The sequence below is a fragment of the Rhinopithecus bieti genome, unplaced genomic scaffold (assembly GCF_001698545.2).
Source record: "Rhinopithecus bieti isolate Rb0 unplaced genomic scaffold, ASM169854v2 scaffold_39385, whole genome shotgun sequence".
Taxonomy (NCBI): domain Eukaryota; kingdom Metazoa; phylum Chordata; class Mammalia; order Primates; family Cercopithecidae; genus Rhinopithecus; species Rhinopithecus bieti.
The window spans coordinates 185302-196822 of NW_016816111.1; the positions used below are offsets into that span (position 1 = coordinate 185302).

General features: G+C 57.1%; 2 protein-coding genes across 10 annotated transcripts in view; one reads left to right on the plus strand and one right to left on the minus strand.

The window, feature by feature from the left end:
- The window catches only part of MAPK7 (mitogen-activated protein kinase 7), a 9362-nt gene extending 2287 nt beyond the window's left edge, over positions 1–7075 (plus strand). The window contains exons 2-10 of one of the 9 annotated variants that reach the window (XM_017854375.1): positions 816–921; positions 1118–1606; positions 2450–2686; positions 3323–3488; positions 4024–4041; positions 4148–5226; positions 5321–6000; positions 6342–6475; positions 6607–7068. In XM_017854375.1, coding sequence (XP_017709864.1) covers positions 1570–1606; positions 2450–2686; positions 3323–3488; positions 4024–4041; positions 4148–5226; positions 5321–6000; positions 6342–6475; positions 6607–6760 — 2505 coding nt within the window. In that variant the 5' untranslated portion in view covers positions 816–921; positions 1118–1569 and the 3' untranslated portion in view covers positions 6761–7068. The other 8 variants (XM_017854374.1, XM_017854377.1, XM_017854378.1 and 5 more) reach the window with 8 other exon arrangements.
- Positions 6973–10774, minus strand: MFAP4 (microfibril associated protein 4). The gene is made up of 6 exons (XM_017854383.1): positions 10667–10774; positions 10276–10354; positions 9826–9980; positions 8889–8985; positions 8630–8812; positions 6973–8240 (listed from the first exon to the last, which is right to left on the minus strand). The coding sequence occupies exons 1-6, from the start codon at positions 10670–10672 to the stop codon at positions 7993–7995; spliced, it is 768 nt and encodes a 255-aa protein (XP_017709872.1). The 5' UTR covers positions 10673–10774; the 3' UTR covers positions 6973–7992.
- Positions 10775–11521: the final 747 nt, after the last annotated feature.

The following is an 11521-nucleotide window of genomic DNA, read 5'->3' on the forward strand; positions in this document are numbered from 1 at the left end:
AAAAAAAAAAAAAAAAAAAAAAAAAAGAAACATTTGTCTATTCTCTCTATAGCCTGCTACTGGGAGGCTTCAAGTGCATAATAAAACCTAGGTCTCCCGGCCGGGCGCAGTGGCTCACACCTGTAATCCTAGCACTTTGGGAGGCCAGGGGAGGGCAGTGGATCACTTGAGGTGAGGAGTTCGAGACCAGCCTGGCCAACATGGTAAAACCAATACAAAAAAAAAAAAAAAAAAAATCGGGTTTGGTGGCTCACGCCTGTAATCCCAGCTATTCTGGAGGCTGAGGCAGGAGAATCGCTTCAATCCAGGAGGGGGAGGTTGCAGCAAGCCAAGATCGTGCCACTGCACTCCAGCCTGGGCAACAGAGCAAGACTCATTCTCAAAATAATAATAATATATTTTAAAAATCCAAAAAACCCTAGGTCTCCACAACCCCTTATCATAATCCAGATACTCCTTTCTATAGATAACTCTGGTAACCAACTGCCAATGAGGATATGTTTAAATCTACCTGTGACTTGGAAGCCCCTCCTCTTCGAGTTGTCCTGCCCTTCCAGAATAGACATTGAACAGACATTTCCCCAAAGGAGACAAATGGCCAATAAGCACATAAAATCAATGTCAATCTTGCACGTATTGATTTATGTATTATGTCTTCCTAAAATGTATAAAGGCTGGCTGTGCCCCATCTTGGGCACATGTTGTAGGACCTCTTGAGGCCATGTCACCAGCATGTCCTTAAGCTTGCCAAAATAAACTTTCTAAATTGACTTGAGACTTGTCTCAGATACTTGGTTCACATAAGTTTCTTTTAGGGGCGATGAAAATGTTCCACAAACCACTCTACCTAAAATTAGGTAGTGATGATGGCTGCTCAACTGTGAATACACCAAAAAACACTGAATTGTACACTATAAAAGGGTGAGTTTTATGGTACGTTATTAAAAGTTGTTTAAAAGTGAGGGACCCCTCCAGTTATTGATATGGAATGATCTTCAGGAAAAGAGAATATGTTACATTTTGTACACGAAAGGGGAGGTGGGTACGAATATGTATTTGTATTGCTTTTTTCTAGAAGCCGCCTAGGAGTCAAACCAAAATTCTTCACTTCTTTCAGCCTGACCCCGTTCCCTTTAGAAAAATCTTTCCTTCCAGCTCACACTATCCACCATGTCCATCTTCGCCTTCTGGCACTGAGCCTTAGAGGGGCGGTGCTCCATAAACATTTGCTACATGAATGAACGAATCAACCATCGGATTTTGGGGTGGGTCGGGGCAGCTCGGTTCCAGCGAGGGCTCCGTCTACCAGCGGGCTCGGCAGAGGGACAGAGGCCGGGCGGCCGCCTCGGTTAACTCCGCTGCAGCTCAAAGCACGGGAATCGCGGGACAAACAAACGAGCGGAGGGAACACATCTGCAGGCCAGGAAACCCCCAGGTGCGGTCCAACTTGGCCGGAAGCTGCGGAGAGGCTCAGCCACCGGAAGTCAACGGAGGTTTCGGCCGGACGCTCTAGAATCCTGGAGGACCGAGATCTCTGTGGTTGGCCGTGACGGGCACCCTCTACCGGGGATGACAGATTCCCAGAGCTCCTGGGACCGAGAAAATGGTGGGCACAATTCTCGGGGCGGAGGGGGACTTCGGGACCCAGTAGCCAAGATAACAGTCCCAGCCCCAGGCATCTCAGGCCGGACAGTTACCCGAGCTCACGGGACTAGCTGTGATTGGCCGGACGAGGTCGAGCGCTAGATGGGGACGCGCGCGCTACGTGCAGCGGCGTTGCCTTCCATTCACTTGGCGCCCGACTGCCAGTGCGCATGCGTTTGAAGGCGGTGCCGGGCGGGGAGCACACCCCTGTGAAGTGCCGGGCACCCTTTGGGCGGCTCCCGCCGGCTAGCTGGACAGCGGCGCGCGCCAGGCGTGGCTTCCTCAGTCGGTGGGCTAGGATTGGGCGCAGCAGGTAGAAGGGGCAGGACCCTTCGCAGAAGTAGCTCAGCGATTGGCCAGAAGCTGGAGGGAGCGTGGTGTTGGGAGGCGGAGCGGAGGGGGACGGACAGGGCAGCTCACGACGCTGAGGTGGTGGCCGCGGCCCTTGAATAAGTAAGTGAGCCACCCTTGGAGACTCCCGCGCTGGGGACGGGAGGCCGGAGAGCCTCGGGACCTCTGAAAGCCTTGAGGAGGCGCGGGGGTGAGTGCGGCCCGGGGGAATCCCAGGTGCCCCGCCCCTCCCTTTCTTCCTGGCCCGCGCCTCGCCTCCCCATCCCCCGACCCTGGCGGGGCCCCTGCTGGGCCCCGACCCCTGGGGTAGCGTGTTATCCCTGAACCAGCCGCGCGCTTGTGGCCCCTGTCGGTTTAGGGAACTGGGAAGTTCCCTGGTCCTGCTCCCCAGCCCGCAGAGGGGACGCTGAGGCCCACGGGAGGCGGTCCCCTCCTCACCCGAGTCTCCACACAGACACCATGGCCGAACCCCTGAAGGAGGAAGACGGCGAGGACGGCTCTGCGGAGCCCCCCGGGCCCGTGAAGGCCGAACCCGCCCACACCGCTGCCTCTGTAGCGGCCAAGAACCTGGCCCTGCTTAAAGCCCGCTCCTTCGATGTGACCTTTGACGTGGGCGACGAGTACGAGATCATCGAGACCATAGGCAACGGGGCCTACGGAGTGGTGTCCTCCGCCCGCCGCCGCCTCACCGGTGAGCTTCCTGAGCCGTCGCCTCCCAGATGTGGCAGCGTCGCAGGGAGTGGGAAACCGGCCCGTCCTAGACAGCTGGGAAGGAAAGCGGGGTGCGAGTTCTGGCTCCAGTCAACACACGCTGACCAGGACCCTCTGCCTGCCAGGCTCCGGGAGGCTCGGTTCTCTGAAACTCTGGCCTGGGGGTTTTGCCATCCTGCCTGCCTACTTCCTCTTTAGAAGAATGACAGTCCCAGTTAGACCAGAATGGAGAGCCAGTCCTTCGTGTCTAAGAGACAGATGTGTTCTGGAGCCAGACACTGGCACAAGGAACTGGTGGTGGGATGGGTGAGGTCTGAGATGCAGAGGGTGTAGGCATTAGAGACTGAACTCCACCACTGGGCAGTCGTGCAACCTCCAACAAGTTACTAAGCCATATTTCCTTCTCTTTAACATTGACCTATTGGGACCTGCCCCGTAGGGGAGTTGTGAAGGTAACATTTAATAATGTAGGTAGCATGCTTGGCACATAGTAGGTACCCAGTACTTGGTAGCTGTTGTCATTTGCATCCTAGAAGGGAGGTGTTGATACGGGCTGGGTCGACTCTGCAGTTTCTCCAAGGTATCCTCTGGTATGTCCCTGTTCCCTGCTCCTCAGGCCAGCAGGTGGCCATCAAGAAGATCCCTAATGCTTTCGATGTGGTGACCAATGCCAAGCGAACCCTCAGGGAGCTGAAGATCCTCAAGCACTTTAAGCACGACAACATCATCGCCATCAAGGACATCCTGAGGCCCACTGTGCCCTATGGCGAATTCAAATCTGTGTAAGAAGCGGGATGGGAGAGGGAGCCAGACTTGGGACTTTTCTGAAGGCTGCACCCATATTGCTGAAGTTCTGGAAGGGCAGCTGAATCTAATCTGAAGCAGGCTGTGAAAATTCCCACAGTCCTAGGACCAGTTCTCCTTTAGAGTTTTGCCAGGGACAACTGTTATTCCTCAAGAAGTGTACAGATGATTTTACAGTTTTATAGAATCTTAGTATGTAGGATGTCAAATGTAGGACATTCCTATTATGACCACAGCCTCCTATTCCCATAGCAGACTTCACTAATCAATCACAGAACACTTTCCTACAGTGGACAAACCTGATCAATTTTCATCATAGTTCTTCAAGCTGTCACTACCAAACAATGGAGATAGCCCCAAAAGGAAACCTATTGGCCAGCCCTGGTGTAGTCCAACCCCATCTTTTATCTGATGGGGAAACTAGGTCTGGAGACAAAAGTGATTTAACCAAGTTCATGGAAAAGTCGTAGAGAATCTAAAACGTGATGCTCTTCTTCCATACCATGCCGTCAGCCCCTACGGGGTCCCAGGGTAAGGCTGTTACCTGTCTGGAATCGGAAGGGTGTGGTGAGGATGGGGCTTGTCCCTGGAGTGTGATCAGGCCAACCCATGCTTCTCTCCTTCCTTCCCCTTCCAGCTACGTGGTCCTGGACCTGATGGAAAGCGACCTGCACCAGATCATCCACTCCTCACAGCCCCTCACACTGGAACACGTGCGCTACTTCCTGTACCAACTGCTGCGGGGCCTGAAGTACATGCACTCGGCTCAGGTCATCCACCGTGACCTCAAGCCCTCCAACCTATTGGTGAATGAGAACTGTGAGCTCAAGATTGGTGACTTTGGTATGGCTCGTGGCCTGTGCACGTCGCCCGCTGAACATCAGTACTTCATGACCGAGTATGTGGCCACGCGCTGGTACCGTGCCCCCGAGCTCATGCTCTCTTTGCATGAGTATACACAGGCTATTGACCTTTGGTCTGTGGGCTGCATCTTTGGTGAGATGCTGGCCCGGCGCCAGCTCTTCCCAGGCAAAAACTATGTACACCAGCTACAGCTCATCATGATGGTGCTGGGTACCCCATCACCAGCTGTGATTCAGGCTGTGGGGGCTGAGAGGGTGCGGGCCTATATCCAGAGCTTGCCACCACGCCAGCCTGTGCCCTGGGAGACAGTATACCCAGGTGCCGACCGCCAGGCCCTATCACTCCTGGGTCGCATGCTGCGTTTTGAGCCCAGCGCCCGCATCTCAGCAGCTGCTGCCCTTCGCCACCCTTTCCTGGCCAAGTACCATGATCCTGATGATGAGCCTGACTGTGCCCCACCCTTTGACTTTGCCTTTGACCGTGAAGCCCTCACTCGGGAGCGCATTAAGGAGGCCATTGTGGCCGAGATTGAGGACTTCCATGCAAGGCGCGAGGGCATCCGCCAACAGATCCGCTTCCAGCCTTCTCTACAGCCTGTGGCTAGTGAACCTGGCTGTCCAGATGTTGAAATGCCCAGTCCCTGGGCTCCCAGTGGGGACTGTGCCATGGAGTCTCCCCCACCAGCCCCACCACCGTGCCCTGGCCCTGCACCTGACACCATTGATCTGACCCTGCAGCCACCCCCACCAGCCAGTGAGCCTGCCCCACCTAAGAAAGAGGGTGCCATCTCAGACAACACTAAGGCTGCCCTTAAAGCCGCCCTGCTCAAGTCTTTGAGAAGCCGGCTCAGAGGTACCTTGTGGGCAAGTCGGGTGGGCAGAGGGGAGACTTGGACTTGGACAAGGCTTCAGGCTTTTACCTTCTCCCCTGCCCAACTTCCCCACAGATGGCCCCAGCGCACCCCTGGAGGCTTCTGAGCCTCGGAAGCCAGTGACAGCCCAGGAACGCCAGCGGGAGCGGGAGGAGAAGCGGCGGCGGCGGCAAGAGCGAGCCAAGGAGCGGGAGAAACGGCGGCAGGAGCGGGAGCGAAAGGAACGGGGGGCTGGGGCCTCTGGGGGCCCCTCCACTGACCCCTTGGCTGGACTAGTGCTCAGCGACAATGACAGAAGCCTGTTGGAACGCTGGACTCGAATGGCCCGACCCCCAGCCCCAGCCCCGACCTCTGTGCCAGCCCCTGCCCCAGTGCCAACGCCAACCCCAGCCCAACCTGCCAGTCCTCCCCCTGGCCCTGTAGCCCAGCCCACTGGCCTGCAACCACAACCTGCGGGCTCCACATCTGGCCCTGTACCCCAGCCTGCCTGCCCACCCCCTGGCCCTGCACCCCACCCCACTGGCCCTCCTAGGCCCATCCCTGTCCCTGCGCCACCCCAGATTGCCACCTCTACCAGCCTCCTGGCTCCCCAGTCACTTGTGCCACCCCCTGGGTTGCCTGGCTCCAACACCCCAGGAGTTTTGCCTTACTTCCCACCTGGCCTGCCACCTCCAGACGCCGGGGGAGCCCTTCAGTCTTCCATGTCAGAGTCACCTGATGTCAACCTAGTGACCCAGCAGCTATCTAAGTCACAGGTAAGAGGGAGGCCCAGGCCATGGGGACACCTGGGTCTGGGCCAAAGGAAAATAGGTTCAAGAGTGGTCCCTGTTCCACAAAAACTGAGCAGCAGATGGGGCTTTATCTCTGAACATGTCCCCTTGCTCACAGAAGGAGCATAATGGCGATGAAGAGGTTGTTAGGAGACAGGTTAGATATTGGAAAGTGCCTGGCCCAGAGGTGGGGCCAGCTAGCACTCACTGACGGCCGAGACTGGTGTTAGCACTCCCAGGTATCCAGGCGGAGTAGTCAGCAGCATTGGGACGGGGTGCCTTGCAGACCTCAGTCTGCCTGCATTGTAATCTATCATTCCCTGTAGGTGGAAGACCCCCTGCCCCCTGTGTTCTCAGGCACACCAAAGGGCAGTGGGGCTGGCTACGGTGTTGGCTTTGACCTGGAGGAATTCTTAAACCAGTCTTTCGACATGGGCGTGGCTGATGGGCCACAGGATGGGTAAGGTGGCTGGACTGAGCTCCTAGACTGGGGCTGTGGGGAGAGGTTCCTGGTGCAGGAAGCATGCACCTGTGGGATGGGTGAGAGTCCAGCCTAGGCTAATAGCGCCCCTCCCTTCCCTTCCCCTGCAGCCAGTCAGATTCAGCCTCACTCTCAGCCTCCCTGCTTGCTGACTGGCTCGAAGGCCATGGCATGAACCCTGCCGATATTGAGTCCCTGCAGCGTGAGATCCAGATGGACTCCCCAATGCTGCTGGCTGACCTGCCTGACCTCCAGGACCCCTGAGGCCCACAGCCTGTGCCTTGCTGCCACAGTAGACCTAGTTCCAAGATATCCATGGGAACATTCTCAAAGGCTTTAGCCCTGGACCCAGCAGGTGAGGCTCGGCTTGGATTATTCTGCAGGTTCATCTCAGACCCACCTTTCAGCCTTAAGCAGCCACCTGAGCCACCACCGAGCCATGACAGGATTGGGAGATCCTGACTCCCCCTGTACAATCCTTTTCAGTATTATATTTTTATTATTATTATGTTATTATTACACTGTCTTTTTGCCATCAAAATGAGGCCTGTGAAATACAAGATTCCCTTCTGCATCTGACTCCAGGTGTAATTTTTGGAGTTCGGGGTAGGACACCATCAGTAGGGGAGCAAGGAGGAGCCAGGTGCCTACATTTGGGGGAATAAGCAAATATGTTTGTGTGTGTGAAGCCGGTTCATTCAGGTTCTGAAGGTTTATTGAGACCTTCAGTCCCTACCCACTCCCAGCCCTGCAGAGATTGTCCTCTGCTCTCTCATGTGGCTAAACCTCTCAACCCCCGGAGGGTATGGGGAAGACCTCATATATGCATGCCTACCTTGGCTGTGGCTGTTTCAGGGTGGTGTGCAGTAGCTGTGGTCTTGGTATAGAGCTTCGGGGGCTGGGATGGGTCATCAGGGGAAACTGAGTATGATAGTGAGGTGGGCTGGGGTTCCATGGTACTCACCACAGGGGAGTAAGTTGGTGGGAGGAAGGCTGAGGATGAGACATGGTTTGAGAGCAGCCAGAGGAGTGCTGGGCTGTGGCCTAGAATACACCATGGCCCTGTTCACACTGTACTGCTCAGCCTAGCACACTAGGGTGGCCTAGGCAGGGGTCCACAGTGAGGAAGCAGGACAAGATGGCACACAAAGGCCTGCAGCTGGGAGGATGGCTCCTGGCTGTCAGCTGTTGGGACAGGGTGGAGGCAACTCATTCTCATGGAGCCCAGCCAAGTCCAGGCTAGAACCATGTGCTTCTCGGAAAAGGCCTGGGGAGCTGCTGGCAGCGTAACTTCAGGTGTAGGGGAGCTGGGTCTGGCTTAGGAATGGATGCCCTGGGTGTGTGACAGGGATGGGGCATGGCTGAGAGCCAAAGGCCCCCATGTAAGGAGTTGGTGCTCGGGACTCAGCAGAAGCATGCATCAGGGGCAGCAGGGGGAGCACTCATGGAGACCATGCGTGTCCAGAGGAGGAAAGGGGCCTGAGGGGGCCAGCCCCTTAGGCCCGACGGATTTTCATCTCAGTGCGCTTGAGGGAGTAGTAGAAGCCCTTCCACTGGGCCCAGTTGATGCCATTGGCATAGGAGAGGTGGGAGCCACCTAGGTAGAAGCCATTGAGGTTGGCGAAGTGACAGCTGCGGAACCAGAAGGCTCCTGAGGAGAGAGCCGCGCAGTTCTGCACAAAGAGGTCCTGGTCCCGGTCAAAGGTAGAGAACTTCTGGCCACTGTGGTAGGACAGGGAGTCACCTGGCAGAGGGGAGAAGGGTTGGGGCTGCTGAGGTAGGGAACTGAGCTCCGAGCTGGCCGGGAGAGGGTGACAATGACGACTGTGAGAGATATCACGTGGCAGCCTGGCGGGATGGGGGCACCCTCCCTGAGCCAGATGTTGGGTAGATGTGCTTCTGCAATGAAGAGAAACAGCTGCTCCGCCACAGAGTTGCCTGGAGCAGGGCCAGGATGGCTGCTTCCCAGGGCTGAGGCCCAAGCTGGTTTGAGCTGGTTTGGAGCCAGCTGTGGCCCTTCCAGACCCAGGAGGGTTGAAGGAGGGGCCTGAAGGAGGTTGGGGCTGACTGGGCAGGGCAAGCCCTGCCTTCTTTCCCCTCACAGCCCCTCCTAAAGCTAACGGCGGGGGATACCTGCCCCGCCATCCTCGAAGCCTGCCACATAGAGGGTGTAGCCGTCCTCCTCTGCACTGACTGCGTTCGGGGAGATGGAGAAGTCAGCGTACTTGGCGTAGGCCGTGTTGTTCTCAAAGTCCTCCAAGTCCACTCGCAGCTCGTACTTCTGCTTCAGCGTCAGGAGGTGCATGTTCTGCAGCCCTGGGGAGGAGGGGCAGTTGGTCAACAAGGACCTGGCCCTGGGGCAGCTCCTCAGCCTACCTGGTCCCCGCCTTACCCAGCCAGTACTCTCCATCGGCACGGCCGAAGCCCAGCTTGTAGTCATTCCAGCCCCGGAAGAAACTCACTGAGCCATTAAATCTCTTCTGGAAAACCTGGAGCAGAGAAGATGAGACTGGACCATCAAGGGTCCAGTGGGCAGGGTTCTGGGCCCACCTCAAGCATGGACCCTGTGATGCTGTGGCCAGTTTGTTAAAGGACTGAGTTGGGGGGGGTAGTGGGAGTGGGGTTGCTAAAACAAGGTCCACATTGGCACCAGGCCCCCTGTGGAGCAACTGCCAGCACCCACCTGGGTTCTTCATACCCAGTTTCGTATAGAGGCAGGAAAGAGGCTAAGAGGGGGGCGCTCTAGAGTTCTAGTGCCTAGCTGTGGGACCTGGGCAAGTTCCTTCACCTCTCTGGGCTTTAGTTCCTCAGTACTTCCCAGGATTATTGTGAGGCTTATATGCATTAACCTACCTCAGCCGGGCGCAGTGGGTCACGCCTGTTATCCCAGCACTTTGGGAGGCTGAGGTGGGCGGATCACCTGATGTCAGGAGTTCAAGGCCAGTTTGGCCAACATGGTGAAACCCCATCTCTACTAAAAATAAAAAAATTAGCTGGGCGTGGTGGCGCATGCCTGTAATCCCAGCTACTTGGGAAGCTGAGGCAGGAGAATTGTTTGAACCTGGGAGGTGGAGGTTGCAGCAGTGAGCTGAGATGGAGCCACTGCACTCGAGCCTGGATGACAGAGCAAGACTCCGCCTCAAAGCAAACAGACAAACACCTACCTCAGGCACTTAGAATTAAATGTTGGCAGCTGCTCAGAAGCTGTGCTGTGGGTATCATTATCCCCATTTTAAAGATGAAGAAACTGAGGTTCACAGATGTGAAGCCCAGGGTCACAGGGCTGGGATTAGAACCAGCTCTGGCCTCTGTTCCCTCCTCCCACTCACCGTCCACTTCCCGCCCTCGGTGGTCATGTCACAGAAGACGGGCACAGGCACACTGGGGCCCAAGGGGTAGATGAGGTACACGCCGTCTGACTGGTAGCCCTGGGCATAGATGTCATCACAGTCCAGGGGTTGCTGAAGGCAAAACCTCTCCAGAGCTGGGGGTGGGGACATGGGGACAGTGAGGAGAGTGGGACTATGGCATCACTGACACCTCAGCACCCCAAGACTTGCCTTAGTCCCTGGGGCTGGGGGAATTTGACACAAGGAGTCATGGAAGATTTCTTCAAGGGAGAGGAGCAATGCTCATGTCATCCATCTGCCCCATTTTGTAAAGGAGGAACCTGAGTCCTGCAGAGCTGGAGCTCAGCCCTGACAGTCTGTTCTGACAGTCCAGCCTCTCCTTGCCCAACCTGTGGGGCAGGCCGCGTCTGTGAGTGTGGGGCTGCTTACCATCTCCTCGGATCCCGGAGACCTGGGGGGCACACGGGGGCGTGGAGAGAAGCAGCAGCAGCGGCAGGGCCAGGAGGGCCTGGCGATGGGCAGAGAGGGTCAGCGCAGCCCCTTCCCAGCTCGAGACCCCCTTTTCTCTTTGTATTTGCCCCCACCATGCGTGCATATGCTGCCCTTGCCTGAATCCCTCTCCTGCCATTTGGCCTCTCTTTCCCCACCCTACCCCCTCTCCGGCCAAGTAACCCCACTCTCTGGGACAGGCTATATACCCTCATAGCTTACAGGTTTCAAGAGAACTCCTTGTGCCTTCATAGTCCCCTCTGTGGCCAGGGGCCTCTGGAGTGGGCTCAATTCCCCAGTGCTATGAGTCCCCCCACCCTGGGCCCCGTACCTTCATGCTGTCAGTTCTGCTCAAAGTGGCTGGGTGTCTGCGGCCCCAGACTGCAACCGCCCAGAGTTATGTGCTGGGCCCCCGCCAGCCGCCCCAGCCCCGCCCCCCTTCCCGTAGCTGCAGAACCCCCCTCTCCCCACCCCAGACAACCAGCATCAGTTTACACTATCAGGGGGCTGGGAGGTGGGGCCAGAGCCAGGGGACCACCTGTGTCTCATTAGGCCTGTCGGGCAAAGTACCGCAGATGTTAACTCCCTGCTGGCTCCAACTGTTCCCTGGATCCCACTCCATCCGCCATTCGCCACCCGCCCCGCTAGACCTGTGGGCCCCCTGGCACCCCCAGGCAGCCCCAGCCCACCGCAGCCTGTCCCCTGCTTCCTGATGGGCCCCCCTGCAGATGTCTGTTTATTCTTTCCCCCTCCTTCCCTGGCCTGTGTTTCATCAGCCATTGAGGGGGAGGGCTGAGGGCGTGTCATATGCCTGGCTTCTGGGGAGGGGAGGCCTGCTCTGGGGGAGCAGAAAGCTGAGGGGACAGCTTCAGAGCTCCTGATGTGGGAGCCTGGCTGGGGCCGGTTGGGGGGACAGAGGCAGCAGTCTCCTGGCAGGCCTGGGACATTTCTGAGCCATGAGCACAAGGCTGCTGGCGTCCAACTGCTCTGTCTGCCCCAGCTCAGGCCAGGCAGGGCCCCTCTCCAGCCCCCCTCGCCAGCACCCCCTCACTCTGGCCACCTCAGGCCCGCTCTTTTCCCCTCCCACAGTTCCCTGGCCCATCTCACTGGCTCACATGCACAGGGTATGGGACCTCTTTTTGTTTCTCCTCACTCCACCCCTCCTTCCTTCTTGGCTCCCACACCT

Bases quoted from the DNA above. Each gene is read 5' to 3' on its own strand.
- MFAP4 (XM_017854383.1), bottom strand. The intron at 8,986-9,825 runs GTGAGTGGGAGG...TCTCTGCTCCAG, and splicing joins CCGAGGGCGGGAAGTGGACG to GTTTTCCAGAAGAGATTTAA. The intron at 8,241-8,629 runs GTATCCCCCGCC...CCCCTCTGCCAG, and splicing joins CTTCGAGGATGGCGGGGCAG to GTGACTCCCTGTCCTACCAC.